The 21,858-nt window shown below is 40.4% G+C and overlaps 1 protein-coding gene across 1 annotated transcript in view; it reads right to left on the reverse strand.

Annotated features, from left to right (window-relative positions):
• The window catches only part of LOC117497716 (cytosolic carboxypeptidase 6-like), a 64,218-nt gene extending 49,054 nt beyond the window's left edge, over positions 1–15,164 (reverse strand). The window contains exons 1-3 of the mRNA XM_034149721.1: positions 15,090–15,164; positions 7,248–7,362; positions 3,540–3,651 (exon numbers count right to left, since the gene is read on the reverse strand). Of these exons, the coding sequence (XP_034005612.1) occupies positions 3,540–3,651; positions 7,248–7,285 (150 nt within the window). The 5' untranslated portion in view covers positions 7,286–7,362; positions 15,090–15,164. The remainder of the gene's footprint in view (positions 1–3,539; positions 3,652–7,247; positions 7,363–15,089) is intronic.
• Between the last annotated feature and the right edge of the window lie 6,694 nt (positions 15,165–21,858).

Raw genomic sequence — 21,858 nt, forward strand, 5'->3', positions numbered from 1 at the left:
GGCTGCCCAGGCCTCAAATTAACTCTACAAGTACACACATCCTTTACTCAAGTAGAAGTACAGATACTTGTGTTTAAAAATACTCTGGTAAAAGAAGTAGAAGTACTGACTAAACTTCTTTACTCAAGTCAAAGTAAAGAGGGCTTTGAAATGTACTTCAGTAAAAAGTACCCATAACTAGCAGCTGTTTTAAAGAGTACCTGACCTCCCTTTATATTAATAGAACAATAATGTCATTGTTAGCTAATGAATGTTTCCATGCTGAACAACGGCAACATGACAACGTTTTCATTGGTCCCTCTTCTTTAGAGAAGACCAGGAAATGATGGATACACGGATCGTGTTCAAATCAATAGGCACGCAATGACTCTAAATAATAATGATCATGCCACCAAACACACATTCAAACTAAAGGAACCAGCCTGTTTGGGAAATGTAAGAAGTAGAAAGTACAGGTATTTGTGTTCAACATGTAAGAAGTAGAAAGTACAGGTATTTGTGTTCAACATGTAAGAAGTAGAAAGTACAGGTATTTGTGTTCAACATGTAAGAAGTAGAAAGTACAGGTATTTGTGTTCAAAATGTAAGAAGTAGAAAGTACAGGTATTTGTGTTCAACATGTAAGAAGTAGAAAGTACAGGTATTTGTGTTCAACATGTAAGAAGTAGAAAGTACAGGTATTTGTGTTCAACATGTAAGAAGTAGAAAGTACAGGTATTTGTGTTCAAAATGTAAGAAGTAGAAAGTACAGGTATTTGTGTTCAAAATGTAAGAAGTAGAAAGTACAGGTATTTGGGTTCAACATGTAAGAAGTAGAAAGTACAGGTATTTGTGTTCAAAATGTAAGAAGTAGAAAGTACAGGTATTTGAGTTCAACATGTAAGAAGTAGAAAGTACAGGTATTTGTGTTCAAAATGTAAGAAGTAGAAAGTACAGGTATTTGTGTTCAAAATGTAAGAAGTAGAAAGTTCAGGTATTTGTGTTCAAAATGTAAGAAGTCAAAGTAAAAAGTCGTCAGAAGAATAAGTAGTGGAGTAAAGTACTGATACCAAAAGTACTTGTACTCCACTACTTTCCACCTCTGATTGTAAGTAAGTGTGTTTGTGTTTTTGCTCAGGATGTGTGTGTTGGTGTGTGTGAATGACAGGCATGAGTGGATCACCCTGCTATGACAGAGTCTATCGATCAGTGTGTCAGCGCCGGGGGAAAAGGTTAATCTGCGCGATGCCAGCCCCTTCCTGCATCCCGCTCCTCTCTTATCAGGATTAGAGGAGTGTACAAAAGGGCAGAGTATTCCCAGGACACACACTGACCTTCAGTAATCCCACCAACCTGCCGCTCTGCTTATAATTAACATCAGGAACAAAGAGGAAAATCCCTAGCCTGCTTGTGTAGCGTTCCTCTGACTGAAAACTGGAGGAGGGAAAAAGTTACAGTGGAGTTGCAGACTGAAAGCATGCAGACTTAGTAATATGTTCTGAAATGGCCAGGAGAGCCAGGTTGACATTTTAGAGGTGCTGACTAAACCTCTCGCTGCTCCCCGGTACACACACACACACACACACACACACACACACACACACACACACACACACACACACACACACACACACACCACACACACACACACACACACACACACCACACACACACACACACACACACACACACACACACACACACACACACACACACACACACACACACACACACACACACACACATTGGAGGAACATGCTGAACCAAGCAAGCAGGCAGAAACCAGCAGTGGAGGTGTGTTGAGCACAGTGAGGAGGACATGTGTGTGTACATACGATACAATAATACTTTAGTAGTGGAATAAAAATACTGTACTTAAAGGTAGGGTAAGAATGGAGAAACCAGCTCGAGTGCGCTAGAATTTGGAAAGTACGCAGCCGAAGAAAATCTGCCCCTTCCTTCAGACTTCCTTACAGAGCCCCTCCTCCAACACACACGAACGCGCACATGACCAATGAGGGCACGAGAAAATGTAAGTTTGTGGACGAGATGGAAGGCTGACAGGCAGGTAGGCCATCAAGTTATTTTAGCCGGGCCGGCTAAAATAATTGGTCGTGTTTTTTACAGCACCACGGCTTCCACAGATTACATTTTTGTATGTATTTATTGTCAAAGCATTTATTTTATTCATTGCTATCGGGATGTTAAGAGCATTCCATGGAATATAACAAAAAGTGTTGCTGAAGTGAATTACCTACCCTACATTTAAGTACATGTTTCTGGTATCAGTACTTTACTCCACTACTTATTTTTCTGACAACTTTTTACTTTGACTTCTTACATTTTGAACCCAAATACCTGTACTTTCTACTTCTTACATGTTGAACCCAAATACCTGTACTTTCTACTTCTTACACGTTGAACCCAAATACCTGTACTTTCTACTTCTTACATGTTGAACCCAAATACCTGTACTTTCTACTTCTTACATTTTGAACACAAATACCTGTACTTTCTACTTCTTACATGTTGAACCCAAATACCTGTACTTTCTACTTCTTACACGTTGAACACAAATACCTGTACTTTCTACTTCTTACATGTTGAACCCAAATACCTGTACTTTCTACTTCTTACATGTTGAACACAAATACCTGTACTTTCTACTTCTCACATGTTGAACACAAATACCTGTACTTTCTACTTCTTACATGTTGAACACAAATACCTGTACTTTCTACTTCTTACATGTTGAACACAAGTACCTGTACTTTCTACTTCTCACATTTCCCAAACAGGCTGGTTCCTTTAGTTTGAATGTGTGTTTGGTGGCGTGATCATTATTATTTAGAGTCATTGCGTGCCTATTGATTTGAACACGATCCGTGTATCCATCATTTCCTGGTCTTCTCTAAAGAAGAGGGACCAATGAAAACGTTGTCATGTTGCCGTTGTTCAGCATGGAAACATTCATTAGCTAACAATGACATTATTGTTCTATTCATATAAAGGGAGGTCAGGTACTCTTTAAAACAGCTGCTAGTTATGGGTACTTTTTACTGAAGTACATTTCAAAGCCCTCTTTACTTTGACTTGAGTAAAGAAGTTTAGTCATGACTTCTACTTTTACCAGAGTATATTTTAAACACGATTATCTGTACTTCTACTTGAGTAAAGGATGTGTGTACTTTTGCCATCTCTGCATTTAACATAACAGCACGATCACTGAGAGAAAACCTGCTCAAAGAGCCTTCAGCATTTGATCTGGGATTCAGCTCTGTATTTACTGTGAGGATTGACTGGAGCACAAAGGATGCTTCAGTATTGGGTCCCAGATGATGTTGTTGGACAGCCTCACGAGGTTATTATGGTATGCTGAGTCAGAAAGTCTCTGACAGGGTGACCAACAATCTTTGAGCAGATTTTTAACAGGTGGAGCTGTTTTGATTTTAAAGCTGTTGACAACATGTACATATGTGTGTGTGTGTGTGTGTGTGTGTGTGTGTGTGTGTGTGTGTGTGTGTGTGTGTGTGTGTGTGTGTGTGTGTGTGCTCACTCACCGGGTCTTGGTTCATCTGCACTATGAGTTGTTTGACAGCGTGCAGCGTGGGGTGGGCCCATGGAGAGGGATCCTGCCAGTGGCGATTCAGGTCAAAACCCATCAGAGAACACCTGCACCACACACACACACACACACACACACACACACACACACACACACACACACACACACACACACACACACACACACACACACACACACACACACACACACACACACACACACACACACACACACACACACACACACACACACACACACACACACACACACACACACACACAAGCTATTAGACAGTATTTGAGGCACCCTGCAGGGCTTCGGTCCACTAACAGCGCTGTGGAGCAACGTTTCTAAGAGTGGGTTTTGTTCACATAGCGGGCCAATAGTTTGGGGATTGTAAAATAAGTATTTTTAAGAAACAATTTAGCATTCAAAAAGGATGCTAAAGACAAGTATTTACACCAAATGTAAATGTAATTATACAAATAACCTTAAAGTGAAACAACTAAAACACTTAGGACAGTGAGTATATGGAAAACTACAGTGTATTATATTTTAAAGTGGAGAAAAATGAGCCTGGTTACAAACAAAGAAGCATGAACATATCCCTGGGTCCTAAATAACTCCTTCACTACTACCTACTGTAGACAATGGTTTGTTTACTAGAGTAGTGATGAATCAAAATGACTGACTAATGAATTAAAGCCATCCCTGAGCACTGACTGACGGGTAAAGAGTTACGAAGAGGCAATGTGCATATTTAAAATGTGACACATCGCAATTGTTAGCAGAAAGCACTTTATGTGGCATGCATGGGCACTACTTTTTGGTTGCTATGTTGGATTTTATAAAGGCACTTTATAGCAAATAAATGTCCCAGTCAGAATCCAGACATTCAAATAAAAATGGCAGAAGCTATATTGTGAACTTCATATTAAATAGAGAGTGATTTATAAGGAAGGAAATGCATTCAACACATTTTATGAGGCAAGAAAGATGCAAACAAGGCAGTTGTATTGAGAAATAGAACATTTTAACATTTTGTTTGCCTACAAAAAACGTCTGAACATTTAAAGAGGCCATTTTAAGCTTTTTGGGGGTTTTCCTGAACATCAGCAGGAGAGGACTCTTTAAAGTAGAGACACTACATACTGATATACACCTGCACATCAGCAGGAGAGGACTCTTTAAAGTAGAGACACTACATACTGATATACACCTGAACATCAGCAGGAGAGGACTCTTTAAAGTAGAGACACTACATACTGATATACACCTGAACATCAGCAGGAGAGGACTCTTTAAAGTAGAGACACTACATACTGATATACACCTGAACATCAGCAGGAGAGGACTCTTTAAAGTAGAGACACTACATACTGATATACACCTGAACATCAGCAGGAGAGAACTCTTTAAAGTAGAGACACTACATACTGATATGAACCTGAACATCAGCAGGAGAGGACTCTTTAAAGTAGAGACACTACATACTGATATACACCTGCACATCAGCAGGAGAGGACTCTTTAAAGTAGAGACACTACATACTGATATACACCTGAACATCAGCAGGAGAGGACTCTTTAAATTAGAGACACTACATACTGATATACACCTGCACATCAGCAGGAGAGGACTCTTTAAAGTAGAGATACTACATACTGATATACACCTGAACATCAGCAGGAGAGGACTCTTTAAAGTAGAGACACTACATACTGATATACACCTGAACATCAGCAGGAGAGGACTCTTTAAAGTAGAGACACTACATACTGATATGAACCTGAACATCAGCAGGAGAGGACTCTTTAAAGTAGAGACACTACATACTGATATACACCTGAACATCAGCAGGAGAGGACTCTTTAAAGTAGAGACACTACATACTGATATACACCTGAACATCAGCAGGAGAGGACTCTTTAAAGTAGAGACACTACATACTGATATACACCTGAACATCAGCAGGAGAGGACTCTTTAAAGTAGAGACACTATACTGATATACACCTGAACATCAGCAGGAGAGGACTCTTTAAAGTAGAGACACTACATACTGATATACACCTGAAACTGAGCAGAATAGGTCCCCTTTAATGTGGTATACTGTATGCAGTTTAACACAAGTATACTGAAAATCTCAATGTGTGTAGAGGGAATTTAGATATATTACAGACAGTAAATTCCCACTGTGACCTTTTCCCGGCTCATTAATACATAGATGGAGGATAATTGATGGATGTTAACAGGTAAAGAGGTGTTTTGCTACTCTTCTGTTTCGAGCACCCTGCAATTGCGATAATGGGGTGTTTGCATGTTACGAAGCACCCTGGGCTGCCCTGCTTGTTGTCCTGTGTGTCTCTGACATTTACTGAAGACCTTGGTAATGACACAGGAGGTACTGATACTATAGGAGCCACAGAGCAGAGCAGCCAGCCATGAAAACAATACTCATCCCAGGTTAACTGATATTGATTTTTTGAGCTCTGCATGTATCCATTTCAGTCTGCTCTGCACTGTATCCTGCAGGGACGGCTGTGTGCTATCTGTGTGTCAGTGTGTGTGTGTGTGTGTGTGTGTGTGTGTGTGTGTGTGTGTGTGTGTGTGTGTGTGTGTGTGTGTATGTGTGTGTGTGTGTGTGTGTGTGTGTGTGTGTGTGTGTGTGTGTGTGAGATGCATGTATAAAAGAGCCTGTGTGATTGGTGAGGTTGGGAATATCACTACTCACATTCTGTCAATACTCTGATAATCGCCGCTCAATGTGAAAGCAAGCTAATGAAAATAAGCAGCCACCAATCACAGGCAACGATATTATGGAGCTCTTCACTGCGACTGAGTTTTTAGGAGGCAGTGTCGAGGCATTGTCACTAGATGGCACTCACAAACGCACAGTGAGCTGCTGATGCTTATCACAGTGTGCATTAGTATTCCTGGGGCTGAGCCTATTAAGTAAAAGGCAATTATGAAGAAGGGAGAGAAGAGAGAAGAGACGAGAGGAGGATGCCCACAGAGCTGCAGCAACAGTGTTAAAGACAGAGAGGATGGACGGAGAGAAAACAGCCCCACGGCCACATACTATACTATCTTGTAACAAGTGCACTGCTGTGAGCTATATGAATTCATTAAGGCGGAGTTAAGAGGATATAATCCCACGTATAAAAGCCATGAAATGTCTGAAATGATGCATTCACATAAAGCAGGGGTGTCCAAACTACGGCCCGGGGGCCAAATGCGGCCCGCGGACCATTTTGAATCGGCCCTCAGCAAATTCAAAAAGTATAATGGCCCACAAATGAAACTTGTGCTTGTCTTATATTGTACATATATCACACAGTAGTATTCACGTGTTAATGAGACCACTTTTCAAATCGATTCAGTCAATTAAAGTTGGAAACATTTTCTAACATATAAGAAAAAAGCCCATTGACTAATTTCCATAACAAGCTTGAAATACACCCTTCATATTTCTCCTTATTATAATCAATCTGAGGCTTCTGTTTTAAGGGATGAGCTGCCAACACTCACAAGCATCATGTACCTACATTTGATTGATTTTGCTAACTTATAATTGAACTTATGAGGCGATATACCTCTAGTGAGTGGCCCAGCTCTTTGTATATTTTTCTGTATGTGGCCCTCGGTGAAAAAAGTTTGGACACCCCTGACATAAAGGAATTAAAAGATGTGTGTTTGTGCACCTGTAGTTTCCCAGGTAGACGCCGTCAGGGTTCAGCATGGGGACGATTTTGAAGATCACATGATCTCTGAGGATCTGAGCCACAGGGTGCTGGCTCACCAGGAAGTCGATCACACCTAACACACACACACACACACACACACACACACACACACACACACACACACACACACACACACACACACACACACACACACACACACACACACACACACACACACACACACACACACACACACACAGAGAGAGATGGAAATAGAGTTGAAAAGAAAGGCAAAGACGGGCTGGCAGTTAATTGAGTTTTGAGAAACAAAAGGAGAAGGAAGGACAGCGAGGGGCATCGTGAGGATCGGGGGAGGAAGAGGAGACGTCAGGCCTGAATCAATACAAATGGAATGGAGCTGACGACGCTGGAAAAACAGACAGAACACAGCGGGCGAGGACACACACACACTGAAACACACTCACATGCACTGATACTGTAGATAGATAGTTAGATGGATAGATAGGTAGGTAGGTAGGTAGGTAGGTAGGTAGGTAGGTAGGTAGGTAGGTAGGTAGGTAGGTAGGTAGGTAGGTAGGTAGGTAGGTAGGTAGGTAGGTAGGTAGGTAGGTAGGTAGGTAGGTAGGTAGGTAGGTAGGTAGGTAGGTAGGTAGGTAGGTAGGTAGGTAGGTAGATATGATGCATTACATTTTACTATTAGGGTTTTGGACAACTAACAACTAACCATGCATTACATTTAAATAAATGTGTAAAATATGATGCTATACAGAATAAGTATAGATTAAACTACCCAACATTATAGCAAGTTGTTTTATTTCAAACATAAAATGCTGCCTAATGCTTGTAAATAATAATTCAATCTCTAAATACAATATTACTTTGAAATGGGTCCGTCGGCAGCCTAATAGGTACCTTTACTTTTGATACTTTAAATATATTTAGCTTCTAATACTGGTATACTTCTACTAAAGTACGACTTTTGGATATATATAATGATAGATAGTTAGATCACCATTCTATCTCCCACCTCTCTGTCCCTCCCTGACAAACACCCTCTCTCCACCTCGTTAACGCTAATTGACTTTCCTCACTCGTTCTCTCTTAGTCACAGGAGAGGACGGAGACTTGTCTAAAGGAAATGCTGTGCTCTTTGTCCCATTGTAAAGCTACCATCCTCTTCCTATAAAGAAGGAAGTGAGATCCAGAAGGAGTGAACTGCCCACTCACCTCCGTCTGAGCACCAGGAGCTAAAAGTCATTAAATCCTAAAACGATAGACTGCACAAGGAGAGGATTTCCCAAAGGCTCTCACTTTTCAAAACTGTTTTATTAGTTTTGAGACAATGCAACGCTGTGATATCCTCAGATCGTGTTTCCTGAGATATTATATAGAAACACAGCGGCTTGTACCTATTCCTGTAACAGTCAGACATCTCAGAGCATATGTCTCGGGAGAAATTTAAAAACATTCATGTATATGAGTTTATATACTGCACGGAGCATGTTCCAAAAGGTAATGTAGCATATGCTAGATCTAAAGGGTCGCTGCTGAAGTTCATACCTGAAGTTCATAAAGAAAAAGCATTTATTAAACTGGGACGTGACTTAAATAGAAAGGACATGTGATCTAACAACAAATGCTATTGAGTTGCATCATGGACAATGGAAAATATAGTATTTTGACCAAGTTATCAACTAATATTTCGGCCTCTGCTGCTATGTTTTGACCATTCATTTTGTAATGTGTCAGCTTATACAGTATATTTAAGCAATAGCTCACGACAGGCCGTGATATAATGAGCATATATCACGGCCAGAAGTGAGCTATTGCTTTTATAAAACGGTTACCAAGTGTGGCAATATGAAAGAAAAATACACACTCTAATTTAAATAGTTTTTATTAGTAAATAATTATGTTAAAAATAAAATAGTCCCTCCGTTGCCTTCTGCACGAAACATAGTGCGAGGTGGTTGCTATGCAACAACGCTAACAGCTAGCGAACATATTAGACAGAGAGCGTTGATCGATTATTTGGCTATTTATTTACATTAATGTGTATGTTGCCGTTCATTGTGCACCCACTGAAAAACTGTCCAGCATCAGTTGCATGGCTTACGTGGTTACTTGTATAGGTTGAGAGGTTGTTCTAGGCCAGGGGTAGGCAAGTAAGTTTGGCCGTGGGCCAATTTTTTTCTGAGCCACAAGATGGCGGGCCAGAACATAATCAAAGCCTAATTCAAGGAATTGATTTTGGTAAGAGGGTGCAGCGCGCCTGTTCCCCGGTTCAGAAAAAACTCTGATATCGCTGATAACCCAGTCAGATCCGCTGATTGGTTCACTGATGATATAGGCGCCCAATCCAGAGCCTCTGTAGTACATATGCCAGGCCTGTAAGTGGCGCTGTAGTCTGCCACAAAAGCAGCGAAGAAGACTTCCCGTGCATGGTTGCCATGGTTACCCTTCTGTTTATTCTCCGCTGTGGCTTTTGTTCTCCCTCCCCAAGGCAAGCACTGTAATTCTCTCCGGTTAGTCCACCAGCAGATGACAAACACCCACCTCTCCGCCTCTCCGCCTCTCCGCCTCTTCCAAGGAACGACCGTGCGGCAGAGTTTCAGTTAGGTTTTCTTTCGCCGGTCAAGATGTCCGTTAAAGTTTAAATCTTCCGGACAAAATTAGAAAAGTGCCGGTCAAAGGTCTTCTTTGTTATTTATTGAGCTTTAAAACAAATGAATAACGATTCTATATAATAATATAAGAATAAAACACGGAGGACGGAGATCTCTTTTTCTCCCCCTCTTCTGACTTGATCAGAGCACGCTCCCCTCTCCTGCAGGGGGGCGTGGTCAGCTGCAGCTCACAGAATCAGCCCCCTGCAAAAACAGGGCTGGAGAACAGCAAATGGAGTGAAATGAGGCATGGCTAAAATGCCTGATCTGTTTGGTATTTTGAAAACAGAAACGTATAAATACACCTTATATAGGTATGGCCCTACAATATATCATTTAAATATAGCATGATAGGTGTCCTTTAAATAAGTACTTTAATTGACGTCAGTGCACCCCGCTGCCTGATTGTGCCTGTGCTGTATGTCATTCATTCTCAACATAGATAAAAGTACAATAAGCATTCTTCAGGTGTAGGTAGATTCTCTATTCGGACATTATAGCCTATATGTGCGACTGTCGGTCTGATGTTGTAAAAAAAAAAAAAAAAAAAAAATCTCAAAATATTTTTTGATTTTTTATTCTCAAAATGACGGGCCAAATATTATTGCTGGCGGGCCAACAATGGCCCGCGGGCCGCCTGTTGCCGACCCATGTTCTAGGCCAGGGCTCTCCAACACGTCGATCGCGAGCTACCGGTAGCTCGCGGGCAGCTTTTCAGTAGCTCGCCGCTCGATTATTGATTATAGCGTAGTAAGGTTGCTTATTGATTTTTCGGCCGCGGCTGGACAATAACGTTTTTTTATTTTAGAATTTTTTCTGTCACACGAATATCAAATGGTCGGTGACGCAGAGATCAAGGAACAGACGTGACAGCAGCACAGCGACAACACACACGGAGCAGTCTGCTTTCTCCACCAACACCAGTCCAGAACTAACAGCAGAATGACCCGCTCTGAATCAGGCCCTGTCGCTGCGCGTCAGAGACACACAGGGAGGGATTTGTGTTTTTTGAAAAACACTCGTTATCGTCATGTCAGGTTTTTGGTGGATTTAATCAAGTCTTGGATTGCAGAGTATGAATGTCCTCTTGCTATTTTCAGTTGATAAATACTTGTGTAAAGTTTGTGAAGGCAGGAGGAAAGCTTCCGCGATCACCGTCTCCTCTCCGTTCCTCCAAACCCCGCCCTGAAAATAATGAGTGACAGGCTGATAGTGACCCGATAGAAACTTTATTATTCACTTAACCACTGATTGAGATATGATGAAGCTAACTTAATCTTATACATTCATGGGATTTATGTAACAGTAGAGAATGTAAGTGTGCACCCACATGCACTATTTTTGTTTTTATAATGCTATTGTAAATACTCCTGCTGTTTTCAGACTCAAGTCCTGTGTGTGATGCATTCAAGACATTCAGTGTCTTTTTTTTTAACAGAAGACTAGCTAGAAGCTGCAGCTAGACTGCAGAAGTATTAGTTTTTTGTTTTTGAGGATAGAACCATTTTCACACACAGATATAGGGAGGCTAGACCTATACAATTAATTTATTATGGTTTATAATTTAATGTCAAGACGAAGAAGAAGAAGAAAAAGATGGCTGAACAACTGTTCAGTGTCAATCCTGTGGAGATCTCCAAAATAATGTTCAGCTTAAGTCTCAGCAAAACTCACAACATTTCTGGAGCCTTGTAGACCCCGAAAACTATAGAACATTCACCAAGCAGCACTGAAAATGTCTGCTTTATTTGGTTCTGTTCTACATACCTTTGTGAAGCAGCTTTTTCTGACATGAATGAAATCTAAATACAGAACAAGACCAACTGATGAACATTTAAATGACTCTATTCTATGACTCCAGCATACACCTCTATGGTGGACTGCATGCAGTGCCATTCATCTCACTAACAAAAGAGTGAAATGCTTGTAAGGTGGTGATTAAGGACACTTATGTGAATGTTCAGTGATGTACTTATTATGTGGGCCATAATAATATGTGAGAAATCTTCGTTTTCTTGGACCTTATTTTTGATAAGCTTTAGGTATTGCAATTTCACACGTGTACAAAAGTATAGCTTAATTCAACTGATGAGGGCTATGTGAATAAATGTAAGCGATGTGATGCAAGTAGCTCTTGGCCACTTTCATTTTTTGAAAGTAGCTCTCAGATGAAGAAAGGTTGGAGACCCCTGTTCTAGGCTATTGCTTGGCGTGGCGAGAATATTGCTCCACTTTCTCCGGTCCCCGAGATTCGGCTTCCAGTAGCTCTGGAGAGAGCTTTCGCACCTGTGGCCACTAACGGTCATCATTTCTCTGCTTTGTTTCAAGACCCGCATCAGAAAGCTTTTGAATGGTGATACTTTTCCAGTTGGTCTATACCTGCTCTTCACGTAGCTCTACATGTCGTCGTTTAGGTGCTTTCTGGAGATAGGCACTGCTCAATCCACTCCTCCATAGTAAGGCCACCCCGGAGGTCCAAGTTAACCTTAAATGTTTCCATCTTAAGCTTTGTTAGTTAGTTAGTTTCGTAACGGACGTAATGTAACAGCTGTAACGGTTGTAGCTTTTCTCAGACGCGGAGGGATACTGACTTGTGAAAAGTAACTACAATTCTACCCGTGATATACGCTCATTATATCACGGCTAAGAACCAATCAGATTGCTTGATTTGACTTGTCCGTTTTATAAACAGTATTTATCACTTGCATATCCCAAAATTATGAGAAAGCAAACGGCTAATTGGCTGATTTATCCTTTAAATCTGGAGAAAAGACATCTCAGTATTTGCTGTAAAGTACAGGCTTTGTCAGTTATGCAGGTAATAAAGATGCTATACTAAAGATATGAACAATTAAAAGCTATTTATTGTTGTGTTCCCCTTTGCATCATGACTTCAGTATTAATTGTATTTGATGGAGATGTAAAAAAGATAGATTATTGATGATTATCTTTTGTTTGAAAGACCCTGAAAGACGGGCATGACTCACATTATTTAGTCTCATTATAATAAATCTAGCATCAAACGCATAGAAAAGTCTTCAAAACACAAAAAATATATCAAAAGTGTATTTCATTTTTTCTTCCTGTACAATATTTAATTTGACATTCTGTTCTTGTATATATTCTTGTATATTCTATTTACGTGTAATATAGACTTCTTGCACTATTTTGTATGTGTATTTTTGTATTTTATTATATATGTTGCATTGTTGGAGGAGCTCAGGTCAGAAGAATTTCATTGCCATTTCTACACTGTAGCTTACGTGCATATGACAATAAAACCTTTGCATCTTGAAGAATAGTTCACTGACTATAAATACCGTGAATACAAATATTCCCAGAACCCAGTGGCGGCCGGTCCATAGGGGCGCTAGGGGCGCCGCCCCACCTCTTCCCATATTGAAAAAAATAATAATTAAAATTAAAATAAAAAAAAAAAAATATGTTTAAAAAAATATATATGTTTTTATTTTTATTTTTAATGAACAAGGTAAATATTATATAATTGGTATCAGTAAAATGTATAATCTACAATAAAATCTCGTTTAAAATTGTGTTACGATGTCTAAAGTTACTGATAAGTCACATGTTTCCTGCCTGGCCTTGCCCATGCACCTTCTCTCGTCTGGGCGCTAAGAGAGGAGCCTTCAACCAGTGCAGCAGCAGCCACCAGCAGCTGACTGTTGCTATCTGTAACGTGTAAACTATGCCGCGAAAATATAATTTCAGCCAATCAGCGTCGTCAAAGATGACGGTCACCGGGCGCCAATGTCAGCGCCCAGTGCAGTCTGTGAGTAGTTTGGACAGTGACTCGTATCCGGTTGACGCAGTAGTTGATGAGGATGGCTTCGTGTGCAGGTGGAGTCTCCGGACCTCGGTCCCCACCTAATTCTGTTCAAGAGCTAATCTCCAATCCTTTCGAAAGAAGAAGTTTGGCAGATAAATTGTTGCTTAAAGACCTTGCACCGGACCAACCCGATTTGAATATATCGCAGCAATCTCGTGAAAAAGACAAAATTTATACACGAGGCTTCACAAGTAGCTGGTACACAAGAAAGGCTTGGCTAGCTGGATGCAAACAGGTAAATGCTGTCTTTTGTTTCCCATGCTTGGATATCACTTTATATGTAGAGAGGAGGTTTCCCATGGTTGTTAGAAGTTTATTAATAAGTGGGCATTTATCACAGAAGTGATTGTTCTGTCTCCACGTTTGTTGCATTGTCTGTGATGTATTTTCCAACGGTTATAGCTCCTGTTCTGTCCCAGCAACACTACACGGTTTTGCAGCTCCACCACATTTTTGGTTTATCTTCGGTGTCGCTTAAAATCTGCTTCCCATCGGACTAAAACCTCCACGTAATCTGAAGACAGATACTTGAAGTTATTTAAACCTTTTGCAAACTTTATGTTCTTTCTTGCTCTAGCCTTGCCAGTTACATTGTACATAACACATATATTATCATTATGCTAACTGGTTGTTCGTGTTAGACGATGTAGCTTTTTCATTTCTGAGTTATTGCTATATGTAAATAAGCCTGTTTGTAAATAATCCTCAGAGAAACAAAGAAAAAACACAATTTATGACATTTTGTGCTGTGGTTATTTTTTTTAAATTGCATTTATTCACAGTTCAGTTTGAAATGCTGTAGTGACTTGTATTGAACCACTTAAATATTTATAATTAATGCTACTGAAAAGATGCTATTAATTTTATATCTCACATGCAGTTCACTGTAAAGCTACTTGGTGAAGGTGTTGGTTCATAAAACATGAACAGTTTTAAGAAAGAAAAAAACAGACCAGTTCTGAGAACACAAATTCCTGGTAAAGTAGTAGATGTTCAGGTTGATAAATAATATTTTCCACACTGAAGATTATGGAGGTATTGATCAGTCTTCTCATATTTTTAAGCCTCGATTTCTCCTTTCCCCCCCCCCCTCTAACATCACCAGAAGTCATCATTTAAGGGGTCATTTCTCGAAAAAAATTTCCGGGGGGACACCCCCCGGACCCCCCGGGTAGGTCACTTACGGTACGTCAAGAGCCCCACCAAAAAAAAAGACCACCGGCCGCCACTGCCAGAACCCATATCATGAACTCTTGCACGTGTTAGTGTGCAGGACTGAACCACACATGGAGCTGCATCTGAATCAGAGACACATTCAAACTTTACCTTGGCAGATGAAGGAGGCAGGAGACTCTCCGGGGTGAACTCGAGCCGTGAGAAAGACGAGCTTCTTCACCTTCGGACTCAGGTGGTCTGCAGGGGGGGAGAGAGAGGGAGGAACGGAGGAGAGAGACGGAGAGGAAGGAAAGGAGGAGAGAGAGAGGGAGAGGAAGGAAAGGAGGAGAGAGAGGGAGGAACGGAGGAGAGAGAGGGAGAGGAAGGAAAGGAGGAGAGAGAGGGAGAGGAAGGAAAGGAGGAGAGAGAGGGAGAGGAAGGAAACGGAGGAGAGAGAGGGAGAGGAAGGAAAGGAGGAGAGAGAGAGGGAGAGGAAGGAAAGGAGGAGAGAGAGGGAGAGGAAGGAACGGAGGAGAGAGAGAGGGAGAGGAAGGAAAGGAGGAGAGAGAGGAAGGAAAGGAGGAGAGAGAGAGGGAGAGGAAGGAAAGGAGGAGAGAGAGGGAGGAACGGAGGAGAGAGAGGGAGAGGAAGGAAAGGAGGAGAGAGAGGGAGAGGAAGGAAAGGAGGAGAGAGATGTTTTAGCATGTGTAGAGAACAACTCTTTTTGTATACATATTTTTATATATATTTGTATTTTTGTATTCGGGATTGTGGGAAACAGTATTTCGATCTCTGTCTGTACACACAAACTGAAAGATTGACAATAAAGTTGACTTTGACTTCATTATGAGGTTTTAAATACTTTGGGTGTAATCTCACCAACAAAAGCTATTATGGACACATTTGAACCAATACTAGATTTAAATCAGGTTTCATTGGACTCTATTTGGAGTATTTAGATACTCAACGATTATAGCTCTCAGTTTAAGATAAGACTGCAATCTGAGCAGGAGGAAGTATTTATGTCTTTTAAACAATGGTAATAAGTAAAAGTCCTGAATTCAAGTTGTAACTTAAGCAGTAGTACAGAAGTATAATCAGCTAAATGTACCAAAGTAAAAGTACTCAGAATGCAGAATGGCTCTTTTCACGGTTTTATATTATTAAATAATATTTTATTGTTTTATAATTTTAACTAGCGGTTTGTCTATGTGGAGCCAATTTAAAAATAATGCATGGATTAGGAGTACAGACAGTACTGCATCATATCATATAACTAAGTATTTGAATTGTACATGTAAAAAGTAACTAGTGACTATGAGTGTAAAGAGTACAATATTTCCCTCTGAAATATAATGGAGTAGAAGCAGAGGTGGGAAGTAACTAAGTACGTTTACTCAAGTACTGTACTTAAGTACACTTTTAAGGTACTTCTACTTGACTTGAATATTTTTTATTGTACTCTGTACTTTTTCTCAAGTACAAGATCTGAGTACTTCGACGTAGAAGTTAAACGAAGCATAACATGGGAAAGAAGAGTCCTTAAGTATGCTACCTGAATAAATATACTTAGTTACAATCCACCACTGACTGAAATACCATTATATTTCATTAGGCGCTTTCACACCAAGTACTTTGTCGTACTTAGTTCATCAGAACTTAGTTCATCAGAACTTAGTTCTAAAGAGCAGATCGCGTTCACACCGGAATAAGTCCCTGAGGGAGGATTAGGCAAATGAAGCCGGTGACGTCACTTCTTCTACTTCTTCTGCTTTGGGTTTACTGGCAGGCCGCAAACCACTTCACGGCGTATACTGCCACCCGAAGTCCCCGGCTGGAAGTCCCCGGAGTTGGGGACTGGCTTCAGTAGAAGCTGCTGGGACTCCCAGCAGCTTCTACTGAAGCCTTCCGAGTAAATCTCCAGAACGCCGACACCTCCTCATCTCCACCGCTCCCATGTTTTCTTTTGTGTTGCCATAAGTTAGTCTCTCTGCGTTTGTGCGCTGGGCTAATGCTAATGCTAATAATGCAAATGCGAGGATAATAAAATGGCGGCTTCACAAAACGTTTTGGGAGTTTTACGGGGCGTGGTTTGCAATCCGCCCAGCCAATCAGAAATGGGAACCTTTTTCTCCCACGAAAGTACCTGCTCTCTAGCAGGGACTGAAAAGGGGGTAAAAAGGTTCTGATGAACTAAATTCTAGTTCCGGATCTTTTTTGGTGTGAACGCAGATTTTCGGAACTATATCGGAACTATACTGGGAAAAGTACTCCGGTGTGAAAGCGCCTATTGGTATAGTTACTCAAGTAGCCTGTCCAATGTGTGAGTCTGGGTCAAAACACACAGAGACTGGCCGTCCATTTCCAGCCAGACACACATGAATGAAACATCAAACCAACACAGAACACAAAATATTCAACGAGGCGAGGTGAATTATACATCTAGAGAGAAAGAGCTGCAACAGGTGGAGGTGTGCTTTGATTTAAACCTTCAGACTTTCTCACACACTGTTGGACGGATTAGTTGGACCTTGGAAACTCTTTGGAGCATTTTATAGCCACTTTACTGGTTCGTTTTTGCAGAAATAAAAGGTTCATTAGCCCTCAAACCTTGAGATGTTAATGAAGAACATTTCTATAGCAAAGAGAGAGGTTGTCCCCTCAAAACAGATCAGATCATAGACCTTTTCGTGCGTCCTTGGGATATGAATAACTACATCTGAATCTTTTAATTACACACAATGATCTCAAGTGTTTCAACATTGTATTCACCTGTGAGATGATTGAGAGTAACTTCCAATGATGGCGTGAAAATGCTCTTTTCTAAAAGTCAAATTAAACACCAATTTGAAAAGGTTATGTTAATATCTTTTACAACTGTAGGTATTTCAACATTCTTGTTCACATTTTCTCAAATATACAATAAAAAGAGACAATAAAACAATAAAACAGCGGAAAATCACAGAGGTCAACATTTTCCTTTTTTCTTGTCCGGTGTTTCTCCTCTAATCTGCTGCTGCTAATGAATGAAAGGGATTGCGTGCCTCATCGCTATACACAAACTTAATATCTTATCGATTCCTCCGCCTGCTACTGCTGAGCAGAGAAAATGCTAATTAGCAACAGGCTATGCACCTTTCCTCACCCTTTAATTCCAATGTAGCCTCATAGCAGTGTGTGTGTGTCTGTTTGAGTGTACAGGGCTCGTAAACAAAACCCCCCAAAAAATAGCGTTGTTCCATTTAAGTACTCTCCCTCTGATTTTATTTCGTTTTTCTCTCCCTCTGCCCTTCACAGAGACAAATGGGTTTGCCATTCAGGAGTCTCCGTGGAGCGGGGCGGCGTTTGTTGTAAATGTGAGTGCTTCAGTTTGGCCAAACGCTGGGTGCTCGCTGGCTGTGAAATTCCATCACTTAGAAAGTCTGCTTTGGCCTCGACCCCAGGCTCCTGACGCACACACGCACGCACGCACGCACGCACGCACGCACGCACGCACGCACACTGTACAGTACAAAGCTGCCGACAGTAAAACCAAGAATCCGGAAAGTTGTGAGCCAAAGAGAGGCAGCTGCCAATTCAACCGTCGTGGCCATGCTACATTTAGTCTCAGTGCTACTGTGCCCTCGCTGCTTCATCAAAACAATCTCTTACAGCAGCCTCCTAGAGCTCACAATGGATCCACTGTGTGTGTGTGTGTGTGTGTGTGTGTGTGTGTGTGTGTGTGTGTGTGTGTGTGTCAGTCTCCTCAGGGCTCTCACAAAATGCTCCCCTAGTAGTTGTTGTGGTTATGTGTCTGTGTCGCTGCATCCCTCTGTATCTGACTGTGCCCAGCCAAGCATTGTAGCACAAAATTAAGTTCCCACTATTCCATAGGCACCGCGACGCCTAGAGGGAACCAGCCCCATACCGAGAGCTATACCTCGGCTGTATGAAGAGGGAAATAACATGTTTAGAGATGGATAACATACAGTATAACAACGTGAAGGTGAGGGTCAGCGCTGCAGCAGCACATCCTGACCTCAAGGTGTCAGTAGAGATCAGCAGGCGTGGGCTGAAGATGTATAGAAAGAAAGAGAAAGAGATTTTACTTAAAAGGAGTTTTTGGAAGGTGACAAACATGATCTACTTTCTGTAATGTGCAATTACGTAACTACCACTACGGTTTTTGCAGTACTAAATACTAAATACTGTTAATATTTACATTAATTATGTGACCGTCTATGTTTCCAGTAGTTATTGAATTGCTCTTTTTACTGCAAAGTCCTATCTTATCTTATCTTAACAATTGTTCTATCTTTTTGGGTTTCTCAAATGGTAGTAGGAGGGAAAAACAACCCAGAAGTTTGGTCCATAGTTTGAATATCAGCCCCCCTGCGGAGCTGAATGTCAGACCAACATCACTGCCATTTCATTTACGAGTTTTAATTAAATTCAACATCTTTAGTTGTTCTGAAACGCGCCACATTCTCCAGTTCCTGGATTTGGTTTGCATGTGTGTACACAAGGGGCTGCAACTAATGATTCTTTTAATTATTGATTGTATTTTTTGATTAGCAGATTCATTATTTAGAGAATGAAATGATCGAGAAACTGACAAATATGCACAGCAACATTTCCCAGAAACCACTGTGAGTTCAACTAACACTCTCAAATATTTAATTTGCATTAATATAGAAAAGCAAAAGGGGTCAATCCGGACATTGGAGGAGCTGCAATCAGGAAATATTTCACACTTTGTGCTTGATTAATAACTTAAGGATTACAAAATCATTTTCTGTCCAGCGACTAATCAGCTAACTGTTATAGCGCCGGTGTGCGTACATTAATTATAGCTCAGAAAAACACCCCCCTGCTGTGAGTATTAGTTGTTGCAAATGAAAGAATTAGTATATATTAACTTTCTTGTTAAATACATCTAAGTATAGCGTTCACTCTGAAACATGTAAACTGTGCTGTGGTAGCATTCGATTATAAACTTAATTAGGTTTTGAATAGAAAAGATTTTAAGACTGGTACTAAAAAAAGTTATTTTATTGGACACTAAATACTATCTTGTCTTTAATTTTAAACCAAATATGTAATATATAAAAAAGGAACCCTTTTATGCTAACTTTTCAGATTCATATATTTGTATGTAGTGTCTCTACTTTAAAGAGTTCTATCCTGCTGATGTTCAGGTGTATATCAGTATGTCGTGTCTCTACTTTAAAGAGTCCTCTCCTGCTGATGTTCAGGTGTATATCAGTATGTCGTGTCTCTACTTTAAAGAGTCCTCTCCTGCTGATGTTCAGGTGTATATCAGTATGTCGTGTCTCTACTTTAAAGAGTCCTCTCCTGCTGATGTTCAGGTGTATATCAGTATGTAGTGTCTCTACTTTAAAGAGTCCTCTCCTGCTGATGTTCAGGTGTATATCAGTATGTAGTGTCTCTACTTTAAAGAGTCCTCTCCTGCTGATGTTCAGGTGTATATCAGTATGTAGTGTCTCTACTTTAAAGAGTCCTCTCCTGCTGATGTTCAGGTGTATATCAGTATGTCGTGTCTCTACTTTAAAGAGTCCTCTCCTGCTGATGTTCAGGTGTATATCAGTATGTAGTGTCTCTACTTTAAAGAGTATGTAGTGTCTCTAGGGATGTCAATACGTTACAGAAGTAAACAAAGAAGGGGGAAAGGGAAAACCCCCCAAAACATATTAGGGCCCCGACACTTTAGGGAGGGAACATACTGTGTCATTGTTGTTTTATTCTACCTTTAAAGGCATCTTAATACTTTTTGTGACCTCAATTATTCACTGCTGCCATGCTAATGTGACAACAAGTCTCCATCTTATAGGCGTCTTAGTGAACATAACCACTACTACAGCAACTAAAAACGATATAAAAGTATACAAATGATAATCAGGAAAGTGAGGGAAGGCTACAGTAAGAGGGTAGGGGCCAGAAGAGAGAGGGGGAAGTGACAAAGAGTGAGTGAAAGCAAATTTATGCCCACACGTCCAAATCAAAGTGCCCGCTCAGCATATTTCTCACCTGCCAAAGTCACGCTCTGCACTGAACGGCACATTACGGTCTTTCTCTCACACCTCCCAGAGAAACACAATTAAAGGATGTCAAACTACGATGAGCTCTGATAAATATGTAAATGATTGGAGGGAGGAAGTGTGAGAAACAACATCAATCTAAATGGCTTCTGAAGGTCAGGCCTGATTGTGCCGGTCAGCTCTTCCTTCCTGGGAACTCTGGGTTCAAAATCTCATAAGTTGTGACGTGATGTAATTAACTGAGCTCGTCTTCATCACTCTTCTCTTCGGCAGGTACAAAGGAAGAGCCCTGTCAAGACCTTCCAGAAGCATCATGGCATATATTTGAATACAATTACCTTCCTTATAAGTGGATTTCAAGTTAGAGGCTTACTTTTTTAAAATATCATCAGTGTCTGAACTTTGTGACATGAAAAGGCTGAGGGACGATTTAAGACTGGCACTTAACTTTATGGATACAGTTATTTTATTGGACGTAAAATAGCATGTAACTTTTTATCAGCGGTGGATGGATACTAGGGCTGTGCGATTATGGCAAAAATCATAATCACGATTATTTTGGTCAATAATTGATATCACGATTATTAAATACGATTATTCATTGACTTTGAAAACATCCATTTATTGAACTTTAAAACAAATACAAATAATAATTTGAACAGTATCTTTTTAACTGTTGATTACCCTGAACGTATAATTCAACTGAAAAACCAATACAAAAATAAATTATACATTTATATTTACATTTAAATAAATACCAATAAACAAGATCAACAAATATTTTGGAGCGCACTTCAACAAGCTACTAAACATATGTAAATATGATAAATACAAATAAATTAGATCAAGTATGTTCTAGTGCACTGTCACAACCAAGCAAAGCAAAATAATCGTTTTTTTCG

The sequence above is a fragment of the Trematomus bernacchii genome, unplaced genomic scaffold, assembly GCF_902827165.1.
Source record: "Trematomus bernacchii unplaced genomic scaffold, fTreBer1.1, whole genome shotgun sequence".
Classification (NCBI taxonomy): domain Eukaryota; kingdom Metazoa; phylum Chordata; class Actinopteri; order Perciformes; family Nototheniidae; genus Trematomus; species Trematomus bernacchii.